This window comes from Aquila chrysaetos, chromosome 7 (genome assembly GCF_900496995.4).
Source record: "Aquila chrysaetos chrysaetos chromosome 7, bAquChr1.4, whole genome shotgun sequence".
Classification (NCBI taxonomy): domain Eukaryota; kingdom Metazoa; phylum Chordata; class Aves; order Accipitriformes; family Accipitridae; genus Aquila; species Aquila chrysaetos.
The window spans coordinates 42,232,110-42,258,414 of record NC_044010.1 but is presented as its reverse complement, the minus strand read 5'-3'; the positions used below and the strand labels follow the sequence as shown (position 1 = coordinate 42,258,414).

Genomic DNA, 26,305 nt, shown 5'->3' with positions numbered 1-26,305 from the left:
GATTTGGATAAGTCTTCAAAATATTCAAGTATATGCTGTTTTCCTCCATAATTCAGTGTCACATGCTGTAACAAGTGGAAAAACACATAGTGATGGATTAAACTCTACAAATCAAAGTTCCTTTTGTGGTTTTTTTTTTTTACAGCTTAAACTTATTGAAGAAAATAAACGCAAAATGCTTTCTGATTTAGCACTGACCATATATATAAACTATTTTGTATTGTGTTCAGGTTCTTTGATATTCCTATGGAAATACTCCCAAAAGTACGAAGCTCCTCTGAGATTTATGGCCTGATGGTATGTTTGCGCGTGTGTGTGTGAAGTTAATCTTGTAAAAATATAACTACCTCAGTATAGATTTGACAGAATTTCCATAGATTAAGACTAGTGGCTTTTTCTAGACCAATATTGTTTGATTTATGATTAGTAAGTCATTATCTACTCTTGTATAATATTATATGAAGTTGAATATTTGTTGTTTTCTCTTTTAAGTGTCAAATAGACAAAGCAAGATGTGAGAGGTTTTTGATAAGGATAATAATTATTCTTACATAAAAATAAGGATAAAAATTTGATTTTTTTATTACAGTTACTTATTGATTTAGAAACTACCCATCAGAATGCAATGTATAATCAGTAGATTAAAAGAATGAGGTTGCTGTAATTAGAGCACAATATTTTTACTTCTTGTACAATTGAAAAGAAGAGATGAAAATCGCTATGGAAGTCTTCGTGATCTAAGAAGACTGGACAAGACGTGTAATGTCTTACTTCCAAATAACTGAAGGCAAGATTAGTCAGCTTCTGTGAACTGGAAAATCACAAGTGACACCTTAGATTGCCTTCTTTTTGAAAAATAAACTTCTCTTGCCATGTATATTTACATAGCACTCAGTAAAAAAAAATTTTTGAATATCGTGATGTCTTTTAAATCACACTGTTGCCAGTGCAGCTGTGAATATTACTTAGGAGTAAATCATTAATTGTTTTCATGGGGCTGAGGTTTCAAGTTTAGTTTGATGCAGCACCAACTATTCTGAATCAGTGACATCTAATTTATTAGCTTCAGAATCAGATAAACCGGATGTTGTGATTTTGCATTCTTTTTCCTCATAGTTTGCCCTGTTGTTTACTAAGAACGTACAGGCTTTTTGTAATTAAGACAAGTTATGGAGATTTTTATTTAAAATATAACTCTAACTTGCCTGAAATGTAAGTATTTTTGCTAATCTCTTAATGGAGATGCGACTGGAAGTCATTGCTGACTTTTATTAATGTGATGGTCAGATGAGAGTGAGTTGTATTAAGCTGAATTTTTGAGGTAAATGGAAAAAGATACTACCTGGCAACTGAAACGTAATAGCTGGTCAATTTAAATGTGAACTTTTATTTCTCTTCCCCTTTCCTTCCATTTTTTTTCTTTTTCTTCCTTTTGCTGACTGTAGAAAATCTGTCCTAGCCTGGTGAGTAGAGTCTTCCATTAGGCTGACCACCTATATCTTATCCATTCTGTTCAGATGCTGTGCATTTCCATTGGTTTAAGGATTAGTAAAAGCACACTTTCTAGACCAATAAATTTGGCGGGTATTTCCAAATTTGAGATATTACAATTAGAGTTCATGCCAAAGTTGTTTCTAAAATGTAATCTTGATGTATGCATTTGCCTTAATTTGTAGGCTGCTGTTAAACATTTCTTTTTATAGTGAAGTAAAAAATACAACTACTGGCTAATAAATGTTGGCTGTCTCATTTTATGTCTCATTTTTAAATGAGAAAAGCGGGCCATTCTGTCTACAAATATTCATTCTATTATAGTGAAACATCAGATTCATGCAGGGGGTTTTATTGCATTTATAAACTCAATTACCTTAAATCCAGTTAATTAAAATCAGAATTAAAGAAAAAAAGATTCAGATTGGAAATGCACTTGTATGGCTTCGTGAAAATGCATTTTCACAATTGCACAAAGAAACTAAAGAAAGAAGTAAAAATTGTCAGGATGTAAACTTCTTATGATACCTGTTGCAAGAACGCAACTGAAAAACTGCGTGGTTGTGTTTGGAAGAAGTTCTATAGGAGACTTAAAATGCTGTGTCTTAAAATGAGGCATCTGTCTTTGCTTAGTGTGTCATCACAATCACATTTTTTTCTAGTGACTTTACCATTTTGCACTTTTGTATTTTACACTTGACACTGACTGCACAGATTACACTGAACCTAATTTTCTGTACACTATGATTTCAACAAAATTTATGTTAAGAACTGTTGAGGTGACATAAAGTATACCTGTAAATTTCCTGCTTTCTGTTTTTTAGTGTTTTAGGCATGAGCTGCATTAAGCTGAAGTCCAATGTAAACCTGAAGTGAACCACGTTGATTACGTGACCCTTCTTTGTTTTCCTTTGAGCATTACAAGTTTAGCTTCTTTTTCATTGCCTTAAACTGTAGTCATGGAAAGCTAATTTGGAACTTTTCTTTCTCTTTTTGCGAATCAGAAATCTGGAGCTTTGACAGGTGTACCAATTTCTGGGGTAAGTCCTATTTCAATTCAGATTCTGGCATGAGAACCTGATACTGAATGAACATATCTTCACTGAAAGAACTTTAAGATGGGTGAATCCTGCTACAAATTCAGTTGATGTTTTTTTACTTCATGTTAAACATGAAGTAAACTTTTGAAGTTGAATTATTAATTGACTGGATTCTTCATTCTAAGTTAAGGTCTGGCTGTGGAAATACAGCTGACGGCTTTAATGCATACGTGTAGTGCTGTTGGAAACTTAGGATCTCTAAGTAAATGAGCAACATTACAAAATAGAAGCAAGCTCTGCTTTATATATAAAAGGGGTTCAGTATATGCATAATCCAGAAATGTTGGGCAGATTCTCAGCTTTTTCCAATACAACATGCATAAAGATAGAAAATTTTAATTTGATTTCTTTGAATTGTTCACCATAAGTAGCACCACACATTTCATTTGCAGTTCTTACAGAGGGGAGGGTAGTAAAAAGCACAGGTTGTCTCTATAGATTTTTCCTTACCTTCAGTTATCTGCATGCTCCTAATAGATTAGAGTTATAGTTAAATATATCTGTTCATGTTCCTTTTTCATTCGTGTGCACACATTTGCTAAAAAAAAAAAAAAAAAATCTCTTTCCAGTGCTTGGGTGACCAGTCTGCTGCTCTTGTTGGGCAAATGTGTTTTCAAGATGGGCAGGCAAAAAATACGTAAGTTATTATGAAAGTTGTAAGATAGCACACTGTTCTGTTTTGAATTTAGTGTTATGTTCTCTTACAAGCTAACTGCCAAATGCTTTTGTAGTTACTGCATAACTACAGCTCTACCTTTTGACTGTGTTGACCTACAAAGTAAAGAGTCTCCTGACTTTTATAAAAAATAGTGAAGATATTAAAGTTACATGGCTTGTGAGGTATATTTTGGAACAAAGTCATTGTGAGGAAATATGTCTGTGTGACAGGAGGTTTTTCATTTTAAAATTCTCCAAAACACAGATTAAAACAGTTGCAGTATCATTTAAATTGTGACCTAAAGTTAAACAAATACAGGCCATGTGAGTTAGATTGCATAGACTTGAATGACAAAAAACCCACAGCATTGCTAGATGGGAAAGGTTCATTTCAGTTGCAGTGCTTAGTTTTGCTTCTGTGTCTAGCTCAGTGTGGAGAATTTCACATTTGTTTTTTTTCTATTTCTCAGCCTCTTAGTGTCCCTTGTTTAAAATAGCTGATCAGTTAAATCAGGCAACTGGTGTAATCAAACATTCATTTGAGGAAAAGCTCTCTGCTTAAATGACTTACTGTTCCATTTACAGCCATGTGCTTAACTGAGCATGTAGGTACATACACAGTATGGGACTTTCACAGATTTAATTACACATTAATCTATTCTTGTTGCTAATTAACCTTCACTTTAGCTTTTATATTTATACACAAATTTAATGGTTAGTGGCCTTGTATTTTAGTATAACAAACATGATTGTAAGTAATATTATCAAAAATATTTTTGTAAGAAATACTTCCATAACACAACAGACCTTTTGAAAAAAAACCAGCTATACCAAAAGGTAAAAGTGAGATTTTTTTAACTTATTTGTGTTATCGCTTTACCCTTTTTCTCTCCAAATATAACTGAAGGCTATCTCAGTACTATTTTAAGCTATTAATTTTCAGGGCATTAAAAAGGTAGGGAACTCATAATTTCTTAGAATAAGTTAGAGTGGATTTTAAGTATTTTGTACACCTTTTATTAAACTGTGTCCTTATATGTGTGTATATGCACATATATATGTGATGTGGTCTTTGAATGAGAAATGTGCCATTTTTAGAAATTTTTGAACTGAGTATGTTTAAAGAAAACCGTCTTCTTTGTGACAGGAACAAAGTTTCTTAAATTTTCCCCCTTAAAAGCTTGAATTTAATATTGTGAAATATTTATTTTATAAAGTAGCTTTCATAATCGGCTTAAATTGAAGTAGGTAAACACTGCCACCAAAGAGGAATTCACACTTAGTTTTCAGCCGTATCTGCTCCTTGATCAACTATTATACGAGAAATAGGCAGAGAGAGCGGTGTGGGACTAGATTTTTCAGCTCCAGGCTGCATTTAAATAAACTTTTTGAGGGTGGTTTTATCATTAGCTAATGGTAACATAACCTTCAAGGGGCAAAAAGTGGAGTCATGGATTCATGAATTACAGTAACAGTTTATCCTTTAAACATCCTGGGTTTAACTTTCCTTTGCTTTCATGCTAGGTATGGAACAGGGTGCTTCTTGCTGTGCAATACAGGTCAGAAGGTCAGTTGCATTTTTCAGTTGTTCACTTTTTTTTTACAATCTTTAATTTAAGTTCTTGAGTACAACTATGTATTAGCCTTTCTTAAACTTATTGACAACAATTATATTGCTAGAGATAAGGAAAAATGCATACTGAAAACTGAAGAAATAGAAAGTAATAGTTTTTTCAAGGTGTTTCAGTAAGACTCCATTTCCTAGCTCTGTAAGTTTCCAAAAAGAACTTTTCATAGCAAGTTTCTTGCTCTTTCCTTGTATATGTTTCTTAACCTCACCCAGAAGTGCTGAGTGTTGTGTTACTTAACCACATGCTTTTCTCCTTGTCTTGGCTATTTTATTTCTTCCCTTCGTTTTCTCCCATTGTTTCTTTGTAGTTGTAGTTGAATAAATAATGCAAAGCTTTGGCTTCCTTCTCATTCACATCTCCTTCTAAAGACCCCCAATTCTTTGCTATAAGGAGGCTGGAAAGATCTGAGGTAGCTTGTGGAAATGAGAGTTAATACCAGTGATCTGAGGGTTCTATCTTAGGTGTTTATTCAGAGTGACTGATAGTTTACTTTGTTTAAACTTTCCGTATTTCATTTTTTTTCCAGTGAAGGTTTTGTCTCTTGTTTATTATCTTTTGAATATTTGTATTTAAATATTTTCTGCTCCTGTTCATGCTTTACCTTTTCTTTCCCCTCTCCCCATTTAGTCTGTGTTTTCTGAGCATGGTCTTCTAACCACAATAGCTTACAAACTGGGCAGAGACAAACCTGTTTGTTATGCACTAGAGGTAAGTCCAGTAATTTCTTCTGTTTTGTAGTGATACCTGTTCTTGTTTACTTCTGTTTTCTAGTATCCTTATGTTATCTTCAGCTGCATGGAAATCAAAATAGCTTTGTGTTATAGTTTGTGTGCCTCAAGGCTTATGTGTGGTTTTGTTTATCCCTATCTTCAATCTGTATCACATAATCTAATAAAAATATTTCTACATTGCATCATTTATATTATCAGGGCATGACAGCTAAAGCATTTTTTCTGTTACACAGTCTCTCAAATCTTTAATAAATGTTACATATAAATAAAAAAATTTATACTAAAATTGGATTTAAAAAGAGGGGAAAAAAGTCCTCTCATAATAAAAGTCATAACTAAATGTCTTTGGAGTTTATTTCATTCTAATGGATTTTACTTCTAACTTTAAAAAATCTGAACGAGATTTCTGGGACAACAATCCTCTAACAATTGAGATCTTTTTTACCTACTAAGACTTAGGTGCCTACTTCCAGAATTTAGTTCCTCAACTCTCCACACAACTCTGAGGGCATCCAAATTCTGTAGGAAATTGGATTTTTACTTTAACTTCAGGGTTCATTGTTCTAAAGCTCTGCTTCTGAAGCACAGATCAGCTGAGCACCTATTTGGCACCAAAGCTTCATTGGGAAAAACAGAATGACTATTCTTCCATCTGTGTTGCTTAGTGGGCTTGATCTAATAGTTATTCTCAAAACATGCATACTGAATTCTCTGCTGCTATTGAGATTTTGTAGAGAGCCTATGTTTTCCATGTGAAACAAAGACAACACACAGGATTTTCTTCACTGGGAGAATAGTTTGTGGCTTACAGTGCTTTACTAGGATGTGGGAGGCTGTGTTCATTTCCTTTTTCTTCCCTAAGGAAAGTTGATCTCACATTTGCCATATTCTGGCAAACTTTGGGGTTTTCATTTTGTGCAGGTGTGTGAGAGGTTTGTTTTATTTTTAACCCATGCTCTTGAAGCAAGAACTGGAACTGTCTTGAGAGTGATTTGTATTTCTGCATGCTGAAACACATGCATGTGTACTTTGCTTCTTCCTCATCTCCAAGTCTTTAATGATATTGGCTGAAGAAACGGCTTCAACAGAAGATATTAAGTGCCCTTTCTCCTGTATCCATGCTACAATCATCTACAATCTGCTGGTTAAGACACTTTCCAGAGACGCAAAAAATGTGGATTCAGCCTTTTCTTTTAAACCCATATCTTGTAACTGTAATAGCTAGCTGGTTAGAAAATACCCCTGCTCCTTCTAGCAACGGCTTTGAATGAAAATATAATGCTCTTCCCATTTTACTTGAAGCTTACTCTAGTAGACTTGAGACTGTCTTGTAGAGAAGTCCGTTTGGACTTTGGAGTGAGACAGGAGCCATACCATTCATCTATGATATGATGGAGCCATTCAGGGCCGTTCGCTCAGACAACAGAGCAATTTTGCTGGCAAATGCAAGTGCCTAAATTTTCTGCCTCTCTGGGCATTTGTATTTAGACTCTAGACATAATCAGTCTTGGTTTTTTAAATCAAAGCATAAAAATCTTAATAACTCTTCAATAATTTGTCAGAAAAAGAAGGCTAAGGCTACTGGACTTCATAACTGTATATTCAGGAGAAGACCTAAATTAGAGAGACAAGAAGACTGCTTAGCAAATGTCATGGTAACTCCCCCCAAGGGGAAGAATCACGCAATATGCACCTTTTCTACATGGAGCCTGTGTAACAGGCTGCCATATTTACACGGCAGTCTCCAGCTGCCAAGAAACTTGTGGTTTAGCTGTGAGCATTCTTGGGAGTGCTTTAAGCTGTGACTGTAAGCCTGCAATTGGAGGCCACAGCTACCCCTCCTCTCCAGTCTTGTAAAAAGGAACACAAAGCTACCAGTTGTTGTATCCTAATGTTGTAGTGATTTTGTTTCTTTCAGGGATCTGTTGCAATAGCTGGTGCTGTTGTTCGTTGGCTAAGGGACAATCTAGGTATTGTTAAGACTTCACAGGAAGTTGGTGAGTATTCACAATTTGGAGTCGTTCAGTTTTTTAAGTTTTCTTTTCCAATGTCTTGCTGTCTCTAATGTTGAATGAAAGCTCAAAATATTCAAGTGAAGAAAAGATGCAAGATGCATATATTTTGCTGTGTTTGGACAATTTGGTTTGCATCCACAAAATCACTGTTTATTGATATATGTGTTTCATACAGCATATCAATACAGTCTTTGAAACCCTTTGTCAGCTTTGTTCTATTGCAGTCTGTACTTTTTAGTAGTTTCCCTAGCAAGCAGATATTCAGGAAGATACTATACTTACAGTGTATTTCCTGGTTTCTTATAATATTGAATTTTCCAGAGCCAAGACTATGTAAGTCTCTACTACAGAAGCCAGAGCATATTTGATCCTAAACCTACATATTCATTCCTGTCATAAACATGAGAACCTGAGGCCCTACATATGCAACGATTTATGTAGAAGGCTTCATATCCATTAAGTTAGGGACTTCAGTTTGCAAAGCTGCCTCTTACAGGAATTGTGGAGGATGGTAATCTGTTTTGGCTAAGAATACAGTAATCCTTTAGCATTTGGGGAGCTGATGTTTTCTGCTTGAGCTGAACTGAAACAAGCTGGTGGGTGACATTATAAAGACTAGGAATATATCAAACTTTGAAAAAGGAGAAAATGTCAGAAGCATGCCAGTGTAACAGTTTGAAAGTGACTGACTTGATGAGATTAAGGATTAAAAAACATTACATATTTTTAATAATTTGATATCTTATTCAAAGGTGGAAAAATTCAGAATTCAAATTTTATGTAGAACTTCAAAGATTAAGCAAAAACTTAAAATGTCAGTCTGTTTTTCTGTAAGAAAGCTTCGCAGATCATACAGAAGAATATAAACTACTGTCATGTGAATTAGCCAGCTGTTGAAACGCTACAGTACCTCTTGCCTTCACGAGTTTGACTAGACCTTTGGAAGTTTTGAGTTTCAAGAACTTTAATCTTGTCAGTGTTGTTAAAGTCATGTGGGACTTCATCATCTCGTCCTGTTTCCCTGAACATGTCCTTCCTTCTCCCTTCACTCCTTTTTTAGGTGGAGTCTGTATGAAAGCACCATTTTAAAAAGACTTTAAATAAATTTTCCTACCTCTTTTCTCTATTACTATGCTTCTCTGATCAATGCAGAGGAAATTTACAAAAGCAGAAAAAAGATACTTTCCTTTCTTGTTATAGGAAGGAGCTGCACATTAGCATTACTTCCTTTGCAGTTCTCGATGTTTTAATATAATTTTTAAAATTACAAATATTTTAATATTGTGGAGTTCAGCTATCCAACGTCATTACTCAGATATTAAGAAACCTCAGATTTCCTTGTAGCTGGCCTTGTGATTATATACGTAAGCTGAGAATTTAGAACTCTAAATCCATTTGAAATTAATGGGAATTTAGTTCTTAACTCCCTTTGGTCTTGATCCAGTTTCACTTGCTTGCCCTGACTTAAATGCAAGTAAATGTGACCTTTTGGACTGCTTTGAAGGTTGCATTCTTTACCCACAGGATACCCTTTGAAAACATCACAGAATCTAGGTCAGAATATTGAGTACACGATTTTGGTTTTCCGTTTTGATTTTTCATTTTGTATTTTACGTTTCCCACAACTCCCTATAACCCATCTTCTGTTCATATTGTTGCAAATGGACAACTAGTTAATGAGAAGCAGAGCGCTGGAGGTGTATTTTCTAACTGTATGTGGCTTGATTATTTTTGTAGCTATCTAACATATTCTGAATATTTTCCCTATTTAAATAATAACACTTTTAAGTGTCACATTTAAGTGTTGGTACTGTTGTGAAAAGCTAAGTGAAGACTGTTTGTGTGTGTGCATTAGAAAAACTGGCCGCGGAAGTGGGGACTTCTTATGGCTGCTACTTTGTGCCAGCATTTTCAGGACTGTATGCACCATACTGGGAACCCAGTGCAAGGGGGTAAGGATCTGACTAAACACTGCATTTGCAGGGAGATTTAATGATTTTACAAATACTATCACTGGTTCTTCCAGGTATGTGAAATTGTTCTTTTTTTTCCTTTGATGTGTCTGGATACATCATTCTCTGTGGTATCTTCAAGCAACTACTGTGTATCTCTTTTGTATTTAATCTGTTCAAAACAGCAACTGCTACTGGGAGAAAAAGAAGGATTAGCTAGCTCAGCTAGTCACCCTCATCTTGCCCCCACCACCACCCCCCAAAAAAGGCGGGGGGGGGGGGCAGGGGGCAGGGAGAACATTTGGGCTGGGTTGTGTGTTTCAGAGGACAGGTACAAGATAGTTCTGTCGTTCTTGCCACTAATGGGGCCAGCTTTTTTTCGTCACACATTTCTGATTCTGAAAGGACACCTGCATACCTGTGAACTGTCAGGCAACAAAAGTAGAAAATGAAGAATTTAGTGCTGATTAGTTTTTTTGAGCTCAGTTTCCCATGGCTGCTGCATTCACTATTTCAAATGATACAGGCTACTTCATTCCTCCCCACTTCTCCTCCCTCTCCTTCCCCTTATGTCCAGCTTTCTTTCCAGTCTATTGAATACTCTTTTCTCCTCTCCTTCAAGTCCCATTCCTGGTTGTTAAGACTTAACTAGCTGGTACTAGTTAGAACTACTTGTTCAAACAATAACCTTCCATTTGTCTTTTCTGCTATTGTGAGTTCACCTCCTGTTGCTGGAATCACAACATGCCATGGGAGTCACAGAAGCATAACAAATTTAAATATAGCTTTCCTAAAGTCAGAAAAGAAATCTTAAAGAATACCTAGTTTCCAAGGTTTTGAGTAGTTGCATCTTTAGAATTTAGAATTTGTAAGGAAGAAAAAAATCTTTCAGTTAGATGTTTTTACCCTTTTTAGGATCATAGTGCTTAACTTTTTAACTGTTAAAAGCTGATCTTTGGAACGGCAACAACTAAAAATATCTTTGAACTTGCATGTATCCAGCACCAAATATAGCTTCATTTCTGTGTAGAATGCTACTATTCCTCAGATGTTAAAATAGAATAAAAGGATGATTATTTGCTCTGCAGTTCAGAGTACCTTGACAGAATTCAGCTTACTCATGGTTAGATGTACCATAATTTCCATAATCAAAAATCTCTTTGAAGGTGCAGAAACAACTAATGATCAGAATAGATCTGAACACAATTTTAAGCATTTAGAGCATAGCACTGACGCAGCTGGGCTTTTCCTTAAGAATTTAAAGACTAGAATTAAGATTTTAGTGATAAATGATACTATTTTTTAAAGAACAATCAGCCTCAATCATACATTTCCTTTTCTTAAAGGAAGACTAGAATTTTTGTGTGTGTTTGTGTGTGTATGGGTGAATATGCATCCATCTGCATGCAGATTGGCAATAAAATTTTAATTTATGGCAATTGTATTGATTGGACACTGAAACCATGTTTGTCAGGAAAACAGGGATGAGAGACTTTAGATTAAAGGGAAACAAGCTTTTTAATATTGAAAAGCAGTCTTCATACAAATGAACTGAATGAGTTTTGAATTAGAAAGCTTAGGTCTGAAGTAATGGTGTATGTCTGGTAAAGAAGTATGTCCTAACTGTTTGGGGTTTTTTTTTCTCTTCAACAGTATTATCTGTGGCCTTACTCAGTTTACAAATAAAAACCACATCGCCTTTGCTGCACTAGAAGCGGTTTGCTTTCAAACACGAGAGGTAAAGGCAAATTGGGTCCTAAATACATTGTAAATTAGTATAATAACAGGGACCGTAGCTCTTCAGGAAGAGAGAGGATTGAAGAGATTTAATGAAGATTAATCATACGCTTTATATTGTACTTGGATGCTATTCTTCTCTTTACATGGTGCTAATGTTGAAAAACTGTTCCTGTGGGCTTAGCTACAATGATGTGGTTGGGTGGTACATTATTTTGGGGTGGCAGTGCTGCTTTTTATCAGCACTTAAAATAAGGTGAACATACTTTGTGAATATGTTGAGAGGCAGAACATAGAAACATTGAAATGACAAGGCCAGTGCCAAAACTAAAAAGTTGCATTTGGTAGGAGACTACATTTTATATTGTCTGCTGTGTCGGAGATAGCTTATGTTGCTTCTGGTACACAAGAACAAAAATGAGTTAAAGCGAGACAGCAGCAAACATACCAAGGGAAATCTGGATTCACTTCCTGCCCATTACATCATGTATTACCTTAGCTGGCGTTCTGCAACAGCAAACCTAAATTCTCACAGAAGAAATGAATCCTCCAATCAAATCAAAGGGGTTGATATCAGTATGTTCTGAGCATTAGAATCTTTATATCACCATCTACCATCAATTTACACTCCCTGTGTTCCATACAAATACAGGAGAAAATGAAATCCCTAGACCTCAAAGGGTAACAGTCAACCTTAATTTGATTGCATGTTTCTAAACTGCTCATATTTAAACACATTGAGTTTTAAAATAACACCCGGCTAAAACCATGTGAGCGGAGGAGAGCAGCTTGCTGTTTCTGTAGTGATATAGAATAGAGTAAAAAGTACTCATGTGGAAAAAGACAGCCAGAAATCTCACCCAGACGTCTGCTTTTGAAGCTGTGCTAACAGCATCTGAGTTCTCAGAAAGTTGTAAAGGAGCTTGGAAGTAGCATATATCTCTAATTCTGGCACTAGAAGTCAGGGTAAAGTTACAGGGAACTGAACCGATAGTTTCAGTTTGTTGTCTGCTCCTCTCTTTCCTTGTCCCTCCTCCCATCCATTCCCTCTCATATGACAGCTCAATGAACTTTCCAGCAGAAAATTATCCCTCTTTTTTGCTGGGCTATTTTTCTGCTGAATTAATGACCTCAGCTGCCTCGCAGAGGAGTGTAGCAAATGTCAGAATGAGAGACAGGGCATGTGGCTGGGAGTAGGAGGGAGGGGAGTAAAGCTGTCAGACTGAGTGAGGGTGAAGTTAACTGTTTGAACAGATCTAATACTTCCTCATACTTTAGTCAATGTGCTTTTATCGCAATGGCGGGAGTGCCTGATCAGGTCTCTGGACACGCTTAAATTAACAGACTAAGTCCTAGCGACACAGATAAAATATGTGTACATTTTTCAAAGATACATTGTTAGTTCTGTCCTGTCAGAAACAAAGTTCTTTTGTTTTAATTCCAGTTAAAATGGAAGTCTTTTGTATCCTTCAGGAAAACCCTCAAATTTCATGTTCATTGGAGTTTTTGCTTAGTTTATGGTGCCATCCAGTCCTTCTAAGTCTCTTTTCCTTGTTATACAAAAAGCTCCTTCCTTGTGCAGACAGATGAAACTTGTAACGTTTCTTCTTCCAGAAGGCATTATGAAAAAATAAGCAATTTTTCAGTTCTAAGAGCTGTACAATGCTGTCGTTAGACAAAACTTTCATACTTGGATACCTTGCTCTTCATCTAACCTCAGTACAATAGAGAGAGCAGCAGCATGATCATGATTTGTTTTGTTCCTTCATCCCTTCCTGATTTCTAGCATTCTTTTCATTTTTTTAATCTCTACCGAGTGCATGATCCAACACGCTCTTGCACAGTGATAAACAAAGCCAGAGCCTCCAACAGTATGTGTGTGTAAAGCTGAGATTATGAGGCACTGCTGAAGTTCTGAAAGGTAGAAAAGGCAGGTGAGGTCAGCATAGACGAATGCAAAAAAAAGGAAATAAGTGGTGGGGAGCAGTACTAGCTTGGTACTGCCAGCAAACTTTGCTGCTGTGCTATGAATCCTCTTTTCCAGGTTATTTCTAATGTATTGAACAGCACAGGCCTGTGGATAGATGCTGCCACCATGAAAACTGGCCTTTCAACTTCTAATTTTAACCATTATTTATCCTGTGGCAGTTCTTTTAGTTCCTTTAAAGATTTTCTGGTGAGGGACCTTGCTGACTTACTTTCTGGGAATGGGTAGAATCTACTGGACAACTGATCTCTATATACCTTTTACTAGCTTACAAACCTACAATTTTTCTTTTCTTTTTTAAAAAAAAAATGTTGACTTTTCCCAGTAAGGATTGTATAATAGGGTACTTTGTGAACTACAGAACAGCACGGAATGCATTGTAGTTTTGGTCTCTTTAGTGGTCTATGTTGCTTTGTCATTTAAAGCTGAGAAAAGCACACCTTTTTTTTATTCAAATAAATTGAAAAATTACAAAGATAAAATCATTCTGCACTAGTTAATGCCTAACTTTGTCAACAAAAATTATGCACTAACCTTAAAAAATGTAAATGAGACATTTAGTTGACTGCCTTTACAAAACCCTAGAAAACCCACTATTCTGCATTTAATAGGTGCTTGTAGGATAATGCCATGGTGTCACCAGTAGCTAAGGTTTGAGGCAAATCTTATTAGGAAACCCTCTAAAAAGCATATCAATAGGTATCAGTGAATTACATACTTCACTCTTAGTTAATTATCCCTTGCAAACACTTCAACACTTTTCATTTATTTCCAGCTATCCACTGTGCCCAAAAGAAGGAAGCATAATTTTACAAAAAATTACACTAACAGTTTATTTTTGCAGTCTATCTCGTGTAATGTAAAATTCTCAATTTTCAACCACTAATGGAAAATATTTCAAGACGCTGCTCTTTCAAAACAGTTCAACGTTCAGCTGTTCCTATTGAAGTGTCTTCCAGATTGCCAGTTTAAACATTTTAATTTTTCAATTCTTTAATGCATCAAATTAGAGAAAGTACCTAGCAAACTGTAATCAGCTAAAGGACTCCATTTAGTATTACTTCTTCCTTTATTAGCTTTAATAAATGTTGTAGTTGTCATCAGCTTTTCTTCAAAATTCTTCTTCTCAGACCATATAACCAACACATAGGCTAGATATAGAGCAACAGAGGAGAAACATCTACACTAGGATTTCTGTAATAAATAGAATGTATTTGCTGTAAATTAAACAAAACTGTGTTGTTACTACCTCTATTTTGCCCTCTTGATATGTAGGGGAGGGGAATTATCTACTTAACACTCTTTAGCAAATGCTGAATTATCAGTATTTTATACTCAGAGGGTGTCATGGATTTCTCTGCAGTTAAATCATAACATATATTACTCTTACTTAAGATTTTAGATGCCATAAACAAAGACTGTGGGATACCACTAAATCAGTTACAAGTAGACGGAGGAATGACCAATAACAAAGTCCTCATGCAACTCCAATCAGACATTCTCTGTATTCCAGTAGGTAAGATGAAATTGCAACTCCTATTTTCTTTTTAAAGCTGAAAACAACATTGGCTTGTAATGGCTAATGAGGACAAATTGGATGGCTTGCTTTGTTGTTGTCGCTGGTCTTTTGCTACTGCTTGAGAATGTTTGGGTTTTTTTCAGAAAAAGTTTTTAGATCTTGCTTCCAGTTTTGAGATTCACTTTCATAGAGAATCACTGACTTACTTCTTGTGTTGAAATATTACAGCACTATGAGAGTATTGAACTTTAAAGTTGTCATATCAATTTCTAAACATCTAACAATTTTAAAATGTGAAATGAATGCTCTGCTGCAACATGTTGGCCCTGAGAATCTTGCTCAGAGATAAATCAGAACTTTGCACCTCCACTGCTCGTTCATGTTTGGTCTTGCATTTCAGCAAATGGAAAATACCCTTTATTCTGTTCCCTTTACCTGCACAAACCTTTGGGTTTTTAGCTTTTGAAGGATGTGTTTCAATGCACTAAAACTCTTTAAAGACCTCACTTGAAACTTGGAGCGTTTCAGCATCAGTGAAAAGGGTGCATCTTTCTGAAGACATGTTTTAACACCTGTAGCAGATCTCAGGTTGCTATTATAAGCTATACATAAACATTTCTAAGGATGCAGTGTGTCACTGAGTAACATCAGGATATTATATATCTTCATCTATACTGAAGACTGATAATTTGCTGCATAAATGTAATAATCTTGCCTAATGCAGCTCCTAGAAAATCATTTAGAAAAACATCGTGTTGTTTCTTATGCATAAATGTGAGACACTTCAGTGGAAAGTTTTTAACTCTAGAGATATTGTAGCTTGCCTTTAATAATACATAATGCACAAGGCTCATACTATCGGTGCAGATGCACAGTTAACAGATGAAAGGATATGATCAATAAAATCAGATTTTAAAGGATCCTCTGCCTGAAGCAGATAAGCAGGCAGTTCTAGAGTTAATGGAACAGATTTACCATTCACGTCTCGGGGGTGGGATGGTCTTCTGTAGCATCTGTGGAAGGCAAACAAGCTAGTAAGTACAGGTGTGTAGCCTCTTTTAAGATGCCTTTTCTAAGTATAAGTGCTTTTAATAACGCAACATCTAGAGCATGGTAACAAGACTGATAAGTTAGCCAGTAATCACTGCTTTGAGGAGGGAGCAAGACAAGAAAATAGTATATTATTAACAGGAGTACTCTAAGAAAACTGATGGTTGAAGTCAGCAGCCCTGCACATGGTATGAAAATAGGCAATTGCATGATTCAGTCTTGAAGGAAGTAGTCGTCTGAGATATTTCAAAGACTTGGACGACTCATAGGTGAAGTTAGCCTCATAACCATGTGAATGGCAATAAAATGAGGTTTGCAGTTGGTAAACTTAAAGGAAGCATATAGCAGTTGTAGGAAATATATATCATTCTAGATATATATGTAAATCTTTAGTTCTGATGTCATCAAGGTGACTTTCACTAAAAATCATCATGGCCTTCTCTGCAATTTACTTCAGTAAAGCCATCAATGCCTGAAACAACAGCTCTAGGAGCTGCTATGGCAGCAGGAGCTGCAGAAGGAGTTGGAATTTGGAGTCTGAATCCTGGAGATTTGACAGCAGTGACATGTGAACGATTTGAACCACAGATCAACCCAGAGGGTAAAACCCTTTCATATTATCTAAGAAGTTGCAGACTTAATGCTTTATGTCCAACAGATCGTTTTTTTCTTTGTTGCAGTCTAACATGCTGATAGAAAAACAGCTATATATGAATATCCTCAAAAACATTGAAGATCAGATTTGTAGTGTTTGGTTTAGAGAAAAGTGCATTTCACTTGCTGTTTTGTCCGTTTATTGACTAGTAAGATTGGGAAATGGTTAAAACAACTTAACTCCACAAGGAAATGTGTTGGGGTTTTTTTCTTTCTTCTTTTTGAAAGCAGCTTGTCACTGGGCGTTGCAGTTAGTAGCTTTTGATTTATAGGAAGCAAAATCAAAGAAATCTTGAAAGGTTTTTACTGAGAAAGATGTCTCCTAAAGCTCCTGTGCATTTGTGAGTTTTCACAGATGTAAAAAGGACAGACTGACTGTTTTGGAGAGACTTTTCTTTTGGCTTTAAAAAGCCTACATTAATCATTGTTTTTTAGCTGATTATCTTTTTCATCAGTTCTTAAGTGCTTCTAGAGATGGAAAGCATGTACTTGACATAATTAATCCATGTGCAAGACAAATGCATTTTTGTCTTTTCAATTATTTCTTAATTTTTGTTACAGAATTTTGCTTTACCATTTTGATTATAATTACTGCTATAATCCCTACTTCAAGACAGTATTTTCAACACTGAAGGGCTTCTGCATGAATAACAATTGCTTCATTTTGTCCTACTTGTAAATCTTCTTATTGGTGAACATGCAGAAAATGTTTTTTAAGGTTTATTTCTCCTAACTGTGCATATTTGTGGGGTTTGGGGTTGTTTGGGTGTTTGGGGTGGGAGGGTTTTTTTGTATTCAAAACAGCATTTTATAATACTTGTTCTGTGCAGACAAACTATACTGTGCAAAAGAGTGGAAAGCTACTATTGTAGTCTTTGCTTCTTAAATACTTGTAGTTGTATTCGTATGCATTGAGAGGCTTTTCTGTTTGCTGATTTCTTAATTTCAGAAAGTGAATATCGCTATGCCAGATGGAAGAAAGCTGTGCTGAAATCTATGGGCTGGGAGACATCTGAAGCTCCTTCAAATGGTAAACCAGAAATTAATGCAGGTCAAGTATTACTAATTAGCCAGTTAGCCTAGGTAGTTGATCTTGAGTTTGGTGACCTTTACTGTTCGTACCATCTCTGGACCATTCCAATGATTTAAAAATTACTACTTAAGACCACTGTAGAAACAAAGCAGGAGAATAGATAGATAGGTCTTCCTCTTGAAAAGAGGGCACAAGCAACATCTTGTAGGGCTCTAAAAACAGAGGACATGAAATCCAGACTAACTGCAGGTTTTGCAGAATAGTATTGGTTTACAAAAGAAAAAAATCTTACCTAGAAGAAGAGATACAGCACAATCGTAAGACAGTGCAGGGATTTTGTAAACTTTCTTATACTATAACCTCATGTTGCAAAGGAGAAAAGTTTCATCCTGTGATTTTTCTCCCTACATCTTGCTTTTATTATTTGCTGTATAGGAAGGAGGGATTGATAGCCACATCAAAATCTGACCGAGAAGGGCTAAGAGCAAGAAGTTATCATAAAGTGAAGAATTTCATAGACCTGTTGTTCACACACAGAGAATATACAAAAACTTTTGAGGGACTGAACAAGATCTTTCTTTTGACGTAGAGGGCTTTTTCATCTGTCAGGTTTGAATTAAATAAAACCTGCAGTCTTCTATGATCTATAATTTGAATTTATATTTCAGCACTTTTTCAGGATGAGGTTTGAGTCCTGAATCATCCTACAACACATCATTTATGGTCTTTATCTTAATTTCATTTCCCTATTGTTGGAAAAACTATTAGAATGAAAAGTATTAAGTAAAGAATCCTCAAAATGGAAACTCCACCCACAATCCACAGTTGCAGCCCTCAAGCTGCTTGAAGTCTCTTACTTTATTCTTGAAAGCTAAAGCTAAAATTTTCTTTTTACCATCCTATATGTTGGTTTAAGTATTTTATTTAACACCATGGTTATACAAACAATTCTGCCAAGGCTATTTGGAAGGGAAGTAGGTAACTTATGCTAAGTAACAAGATTCACTTCAGTATTGTCTATTATGGTTTAGTAGCCTTACATCTAAATTCTGTTATGGATCCTAAAATCCCAAGTGCTTGATGCGTATCTTACTTACATATCTTTATTTCCTTTTGAAGGATAGAAAATTCTGCCTTGCAGAAAATAAAACTAGATCGCGTTCTTCAGCTCATGTGAAATATGTTTATCAAAACTTAGCCTCAGTGATTATCTGGTTTAACACTGGACAGGAAAATGTTATTTTCCTTAGTTCTTGCTTTGAAACTTTGTCTTCTGCCTGCTAGGAGTGTTTAAGATTGAAGAATACTAGAAATGGGCTCAACTCAATTACTATTGCTAACAGTGGAATTTGGATTTGAACTCTTACATTGAGAGCCCGTTTTGAATTATTGTGGGGGTTATGCTAATCTTTTTTAGTTTTTCTGCAAATGTTACTACATTTCTTACTTTTTGCTGTTCATATGGTTTTTAACACATATATTGCAATTTATATATATATATTTCTCTTTTGATTTGCTTGACTGGAAACACCTTCCCCTGGATGACATCAGGTGACACTAGTATCTTCTGTAGTCTGCCTTTGGGTTTTTTTATTATGAGTAGCATGATAATGTTAATCGGAGCAAAGTACGTCTCAGGTTAGTTATTATTTGAACTAGATCACTTTAAAAGTTATCTACACTAGTTTAAGTGTTGGGTTTTTTTTGTATTCCGTCTGTTTATTTTTAGCAAAAATGACTGATGCTTTTTGTTGTTCATGCACACGAGTGTCTGAGGATGTGAATTAGACATATGATACCTAAGGGAACCAAGTGAATGCCATCTCAAATTCATCCTCATGTGCCATGAAATTCGTAATTGTTAGATGCACATGAAACCTTGAACTCCTCCCTCCCTTTGTCTAGCTATGCAGACTCTACACAGTTTATAAAAGGCATATAGGTTGGACCAGCCTAGCAGAGTTTTGCATTGCCTGCATTACAGCGTGCACTGCAGTTAGAATAAGGTTCCATCCTTTATCTTATATTTCTTCTCATAACGTTTAAAATTATTTTGAGGATCTTGTTTGAATAAAGTGAAGACTTTTCTTCTGTCCCTGAAAGGCTTCATGCACCCCTTTCATTTTTCTGCTCCCCTTGGAGCTATTGTGTGGTCAGAAATCTTCATCTACTAAATCTATAGAATATTCTTTTTGTACTTTGTTCTTGATGGATAAGTGAATTCATTTTGTGTAAAGAGAAGAGACCCTAAAAGGCCTATCTGCAAAACTGGGGAAAGGGACTGTGTGCATATGCAATGAAGATGCATCTTCAACCTATTAATATATGTTTTATTTTAAAAGAAAGTTCTTAATATGAATGACTGTTAGTTACTTATGCCAGAAGTAAGACATTTCATTAAGATATTCTTATGATAAGAAAAAGAAGTTTATATGGTGATGCCATTTGTTCTTTGTTGTTGTGTTTCATAATTTCATTCCAAAGAAAATATTTTACAGTATAGCCATTGTTGCTGCTTAGTAAGCTTTTTGGGGGTGGTTGTTTAGTTTTCTTTCTTTGTTTTGGTTTTGGTGGGATGGGCGGGGGGTGTTAATTAAACAGACAATTGAGGACTCTAGCATGCTCCTGTGATGATGTGTTTGTATTTTGTTTCTACTTATTCAGCCTGAATTAACTATTCAATTGTAATTTTCCTTGCGTGGAAGAGACTGTCTGAGCTTGTAGGAGAACTAAAATCAAACTAAACAAATGCTAGGCAAAAATCAAACTGAATTGACATTGATTTACTAACTCTGGAATGCATCTATGAATGAGAACAATCTTGATTATGAAGAATAAAATAAAACCAGCTGTGAATAAGTGGGTAAATTTTTAACAAGCTGAACTAAGCAACTTGAATATTAATTCCAGGTCAGGTTCTTCACCACATGAAGGACACCTAAAATAATATGAAGATCAGTGTTAAGTGGGCAGATAAGCAACTTAAATTCTGGGCTTATTGCTTTTTAAAAACTACTAATCAGTAACCTGCCTATAAATATCTAAACTTGCACTGCTGGAACTCATAAAAAAAGATATTTTTTTTTGTCCTTTCCCTAAGCTTGTCAGTGACTTTCTGACCCACAAGTGGAAAACATTTTCATCTCAACTGCCTCCGGCCTTCAGAACCCATTTTTGCCCTTGTTTTCAGATAACAGTAACTATTAGTATAGTTAACTACAGATAACTATTGGTATAGTTACTGTTACTGTATATATATATAGTTACTATATATACCGATATAGGTACTTTATATACCAATATATTGGCATATTATTTGCATGGTAAGCTTGGGGACAGGAGAAGTTGCAAGAAATTTCCAGCTGTTACTTGTTTTAAAAATGATGATGTCTAACAAAGAATAGCATCAGTGATGATATGTACAGGTTGTAGTTTTGCTCAGCTACGTGTTAGGATAGGACATGACATACAGAATTTGTGTTGCTGATTGGAGCAGGGCTGCTCCCCCCTTAGATATTTACTCTGGTAAATATCCTTTTGCTTTTAAAAGCCAGAACTAGCTGACCAGACTTTCCTTCCAATTCAGTACAGGAACTCCATTAATTAATTTGTTACATTTTATCTTTTAATGAAACACTGGAACTCCAATGCAGTCATCAGTATAGCAGGTTTGAGGATTGAATCTACTGAGGATTGAATTCATCCTTCATGTGCTGAAACAGCAGTAAGTCTTGCATGGCAACAGTGCTGTTGTTGAACATGTCTCTGAAGGGCAGGGCCATGATTTTACAGCTACTGAAATGTGAAGGAAAAATCTGCTGTGGCAGAATAAAGAACACTAACATGGCAAAAACCCATTTGCAGAACTACTAAACTAACTTCCTTCTCATGCAGCACCTCTTGACTGAATATGAAGAACAATACTGTATTTCATGATATCATTTTGTAATTTCATCAAAATCAGGTCAATTACTTGTACCTTACTTTATGATCTTCATTCTTCTCTCCCAGAGGAGAAAGGGCCAAATATTTTGGTTTATTTCACTATTAAAGCAAGTAGTGTGTAGTGACTGGTGTCCTTGTGCTAAGACTCTATTAAGTTTTTCACACTAGTTTTGGAAGCGGACATCTGAGAAGTTTCAACATATTCTGTAGCTGTACTTTTTCGGTGGGTGGGAGTTAACTGAAAGTGATACTATATTTTATTAGACTCAAATTTAAAGAAATGCCTTTGCATGCTTAAATTGGCAGCTCTCACGTGAGATATAAGTAGGGATTGGATATCTACGGGATCTTATGTGACTTCTGGGGTATACAGTTCTTTGACTTTGTTCTCACAGAATAAGGTGTCAGTGCTGATAGTAATACTGTATTCTTCCTGCTTAAATACCCTTTGGGTTTTTTTTTTAAGATTCTTTTTTTCCTTTTTAGTTTCTTGCACTGTGATAGTTACTGTCAAATTGCATACTAATTTACATACAGGGATCACTATGCAGTTCTGCAAGTTAGTTGCAATAATATTTCCCAAATTTCTGAAAGCTGAGCTCATATTCAGAAAAAATAAGCTTAGAGTACCTTCCTTCAATTCTTCTACTTGTTAAAAATTTACCCATCTTAATAGTGTGGTCTCTTCTCTCCTGCTATATGCATATCCCACACACTTAAGTGCTGGCTTATCTGGTGTCACAAGATACATCTAATTTATAACTGCATTAATTGAAAACAAAAGATGGTTACACTGAATTCCCCTCGTGGCTCAGCTGTGTTATAGAGTGTTATTAATGCTTTAGAGTAAATTCTATGTTACTAATGCACATTCTTTCTTATTTAAGGTACTGGTAAATGAGACTGCTTAGTGGACTCTCTGGATGCAGCTGATTTCTTTGTTTCGTTTTGTTTTGTTGTCTGAAGAGATTCCACCACCAATGTGATTATACTACTTGTGTGACTAAATACATTCATGAATCCATCTGTTGCCAGTCCCTGAGTAACCTCCCAGTGGTACACTGAAACTTACGTCTTCAGCCCTTCGTTACTCTGCTCCCTTCCTCATCAACTCCAACTGCAGTGGAGGCCTTTGCGTGGACTCTCTCACATCATCCTCTAAAATTTCACAAGCCCTAGCTTTGTTTGAGAAAGTTGGTATAACAAAACCCTGCAACTTCTGAGGTAATGACATCAGATGTTTAGCTATCCTTTTCAGGGGTTTGGTACTTTATACAACACACTGCAGAGAGTTAATGGTGCACTGTAGGACTTTGTAAACATCTTACAATTCTTCCAGCTGCTGTGAATTATCTTTCATATGTCTATGGTTGCCAAAGATGTTTTATTGTAGTGGCCGCTGGTCTGAAACACCTTCAGTGGTATAAACCTTTTAAACACTAGCTCAAAATGTATTTTCAGTAGCACACATAGCCACTGGTTTGGCAATGAAGAGGCTGCTGATATGGTCCACAGAGTACTGTTGAAATGATCAATTACAAAGTTAAAAAGTTTGGTTTGGCTTCTGGCATATGCAGTCAGTTTGCCCATTATAAGTATTTAAGACACTTAAGTCTGTACATTTAAAGAGATAGGAGCAAATAGATATTTCGGTTAAGGTCATGTTTCATGTTCTTGTGCTTTTGTGTTAGTTTGGAAAGACAATTTCGATACAGCATGCTATTGACAGGACAGCTTCTTGGTCCTCAGCAACTGATAACTCTTAAAACTACTCTGTACAATGCACTTTTCTTGACCAATACTGCATATATTCTGTCATCCTGCTTAAGGATATTTTAGTGACTATTTGTTAAACTTTTGAAAGTTGAAGCTAACTTAGTTTTCCTTAGAGAGGGTCCACTCCAAATTAAATATCAGTGCTTTAGTTCTTGATCTCACTTAGTATATCTCAGGGACCAAAATCTCCCTTTCAGTTTCCATGTCCATAGTTTTAACAGCAAGTTGTCACAAAATACGCTGAGACAACCCAAAACCCTGGCTTGGAAGAGTAAGCACTTGGCATCTGAAATGGGCCACTGGAATTCACAGGCAACATGCGTGACAAGTGAGTTGCGTCCACTTTGAAACTTTTTGTCCTCCGTAGGTAACAGAGTGAGGCGATAATCTTATCTTCAGCTTTCCTGTTTGTACCAACAGCATGATGAATGCCAGCCTTATTGGTTACGTCAGAGAAAATGTGTTCTTGTATACTGTCATTAGATCAGTATAGAATGATAGCGAGGTTAAATGTGGGAACAACATGGGGAATTTCAAAGGTGTGTTTAAATGCACTAGGAGTTAAAGGGAGCTTTTTTGTGTGTGCGTTTGTTCTTAAAGATTTTTGTCTTTAAAAAAATAGTCTTTAAAAAGTTTTTTCTTTGTTAAACTGATTAGAGGCTTAGTTTTTAAAAAGACGTTAAATATGTGTGTGTCTGAAGCAATGGATTGCACAGAAGTTCAGGTCTATACAATATATTTAATATCAAATGCATATTAATTGCCTTTTTATTATCAAGTGCAATGACCTTTGAAAATGTGACTTTTAGTTAAGAAGTTAGAGAAGGAACATTTTTCGTCCTGTGGTTGCGTGTATAAATTCCACAGAAGGGATTTTTTTGTGCACGGGTGAAAATATAACATCATTCAAATCCCATATCTCCTGTAAATACTCAAATGTGAGGTGTGACAACTAAAATTTCTGGGTTTTCCAGTTTGTATTGGAGAGGTGAAGAAAGAGTGAAAAATGAACAGGAACCCATAGAAAAATCTTTATGCTCCTTAGCTTTACTGGGAGCTGTTGCTGATCCCACCTTACCCCAAGGAACAGGAGTAACAGCAGCCTTTGGAGCACGCAGGGCGAGGGCAGCACACACCTCAAACACGGGACTTCTGAGTACGACTTCTTGCCAAAAACACTGAAGTACTGAACCTGGGAACGATTAATGCTGAAGTGTTGCCTTTGCCAATGACGTATGTAGCAGGGGGAAAGGTAGCACATAATAAGGAGGAGGGAGATTTTTTTGCTGCTTTTCTGACTTATCTTTTACTGGGAAACACAATTCCTGTTACTTTTTCACTGAGTAAAAATCATTATTTTCTTTTCAATTGCTGTTGCAAATATTTTGTAAGAATTTCACACCACTGATGACTTTCTACCAACATAGTTGAAATATATTGTAAACTGCGTCTTGGGGGGGAGGGGACAAACTGTTGAAAGTTAGCTTTTTGTGAAGCTGTGATTTATTTTTTTCTATAAATTACCAGATTTATAAATTCTTACTTGAGAAATGCATTAACTTGGTATTAAAATACCCTAAATAAATTGTTGTAAGCTGTCAGTTTATTCTTGCACATTATCTTTCAGACACATTTTCATTGATGTTTTTTACATGAGGCATTAGTATACGCTGATGCATATTAAACAACAGAGCGCCCTCTTTAAGTATCACAGACACATGCTTTAACTTACTCATATACACAGATCAAATACCTGCAGTACTGCATCCTGCGTTTCACTGATATATTCAGTTTCAAGGACTGGATTAGAAACTACATTTCCTCAAGTCCCTCCATATTCAGGAAAAAGCAGGAAAACACAAGTAAAACGACGAAAAGGAACACGGTCCTAAAACAGGTCCGATCTGAACAACACGGCCAGCCAACAGGCCAAACGGTTTTTGCTCTTACACCATGGTCTGGTAATTGCCACAGATTAAAAAGCCATTCTGAGCTGGGGGAGGAAATGTTGATGGAATAGAAAACATTGCAGGGGGGACTAGGCAGGAGCGGAAGGTATTTCTGTTATTTTAAAGAAGAAGCGTGGGGGTGTGTGTATGTGTGGAGGGTGCCTGTATGGAGTGTGCCTGCCAGATTCTTGTTTGTTCTGTCTCTCTGTAGCTCCCAGTTGTATTCTGCACGTCTAGTGCTGCATAATTATGCCAAGGATACAGCCTTCATCCACAGTCTTCACAAAGTCTTTAGTCCCTATATCGAAATCAGTTGTGTGAGTCAGAAACACACACACACACACCCACCCTCCAAAAAGAAAAGGGCATTTATATATCACATCACACAGAAACTTTAGGTCACATGTAATTGCTCAATGTCAGACTTCTCCCTCTGCTCGTGAGGCTCTGGTGTCTTCCTTTCACACGGCAAAATTACAGCCTTGCCCTTAGCTGTGCTGCACAAGAGCATACTCAAATTTCATGATTCATCAAGCTGGAGTATTATGAGATGAGAACTTTATTAATGTACTTAGTACCAGAAATTTATACATATAAAGAACTTTTGTTCAACAAAAGCTAATACACTGTCTGGTCTATTATTGGAACTCTATACAAGCAAGCTTCTTGATAGCCATACCAGCATCCAAGCCATAATCTTTCCATCTAAAGAAGCCTGGATCTGTAGCTCTTGGAATGCCAGCCCATTACGAGCTGTAGCACAGGCCCAGTATGATTTTTTTTTTTCCTTGTTATTATACTTGACTGGCATTTAGGGAAGTAGGACTCATCAATCCTGGAGATAAGGGCATGCAGATGAGTAGCAGCCCTTTAAAGCCCGGAAATGACACAAGAACATTGCTGGAATGATTTTCCTATGCTGTCCAGAGGGACCTCGACAGGCTGGAGAAATGGGCTGACGGGAACGTCGTGAAGTTCAACAAGGGGAAGTGCCAAGTCCTGCCCCTGGGAGAAACAACCCCGTGCACCGGGACAGGCTGGGGGCCAGCCCGCTGGGACGCCGCTTTGTAGAAAAAGT

At 36.2% G+C, this 26,305-nt stretch overlaps 1 protein-coding gene across 6 annotated transcripts in view; it reads left to right on the top strand.

Moving 5' to 3' along the window:
• GK (glycerol kinase) overlaps positions 1 to 24,863 on the top strand; it is a 37,683-nt gene extending 12,820 nt beyond the window's left edge. The window contains exons 8-22 of one of the 6 annotated variants that reach the window (XM_041124890.1): positions 231 to 297; positions 1,446 to 1,463; positions 2,496 to 2,531; positions 3,161 to 3,228; positions 4,773 to 4,815; positions 5,507 to 5,587; positions 7,529 to 7,607; positions 9,481 to 9,577; positions 11,231 to 11,315; positions 14,697 to 14,817; positions 16,328 to 16,471; positions 17,474 to 17,554; positions 19,109 to 19,195; positions 21,211 to 21,281; positions 22,390 to 24,863. In XM_041124890.1, the coding sequence (XP_040980824.1) occupies positions 231 to 297; positions 1,446 to 1,463; positions 2,496 to 2,531; positions 3,161 to 3,228; positions 4,773 to 4,815; positions 5,507 to 5,587; positions 7,529 to 7,607; positions 9,481 to 9,577; positions 11,231 to 11,315; positions 14,697 to 14,817; positions 16,328 to 16,471; positions 17,474 to 17,554; positions 19,109 to 19,195; positions 21,211 to 21,254 (1,051 nt within the window). In that variant the 3' untranslated portion in view covers positions 21,255 to 21,281; positions 22,390 to 24,863. Of the gene's footprint in view, positions 1 to 230; positions 298 to 1,445; positions 1,464 to 2,495; positions 2,532 to 3,160; positions 3,229 to 4,772; positions 4,816 to 5,506; positions 5,588 to 7,528; positions 7,608 to 9,480; positions 9,578 to 11,230; positions 11,316 to 14,696; positions 14,818 to 16,327; positions 16,472 to 17,473; positions 17,555 to 19,108; positions 19,201 to 21,210; positions 21,282 to 22,389 lie in introns of those variants that run through there. The other 5 variants (XM_030020300.2, XM_041124891.1, XM_030020301.2 and 2 more) reach the window with 5 other exon arrangements.
• Positions 24,864 to 26,305: the final 1,442 nt, after the last annotated feature.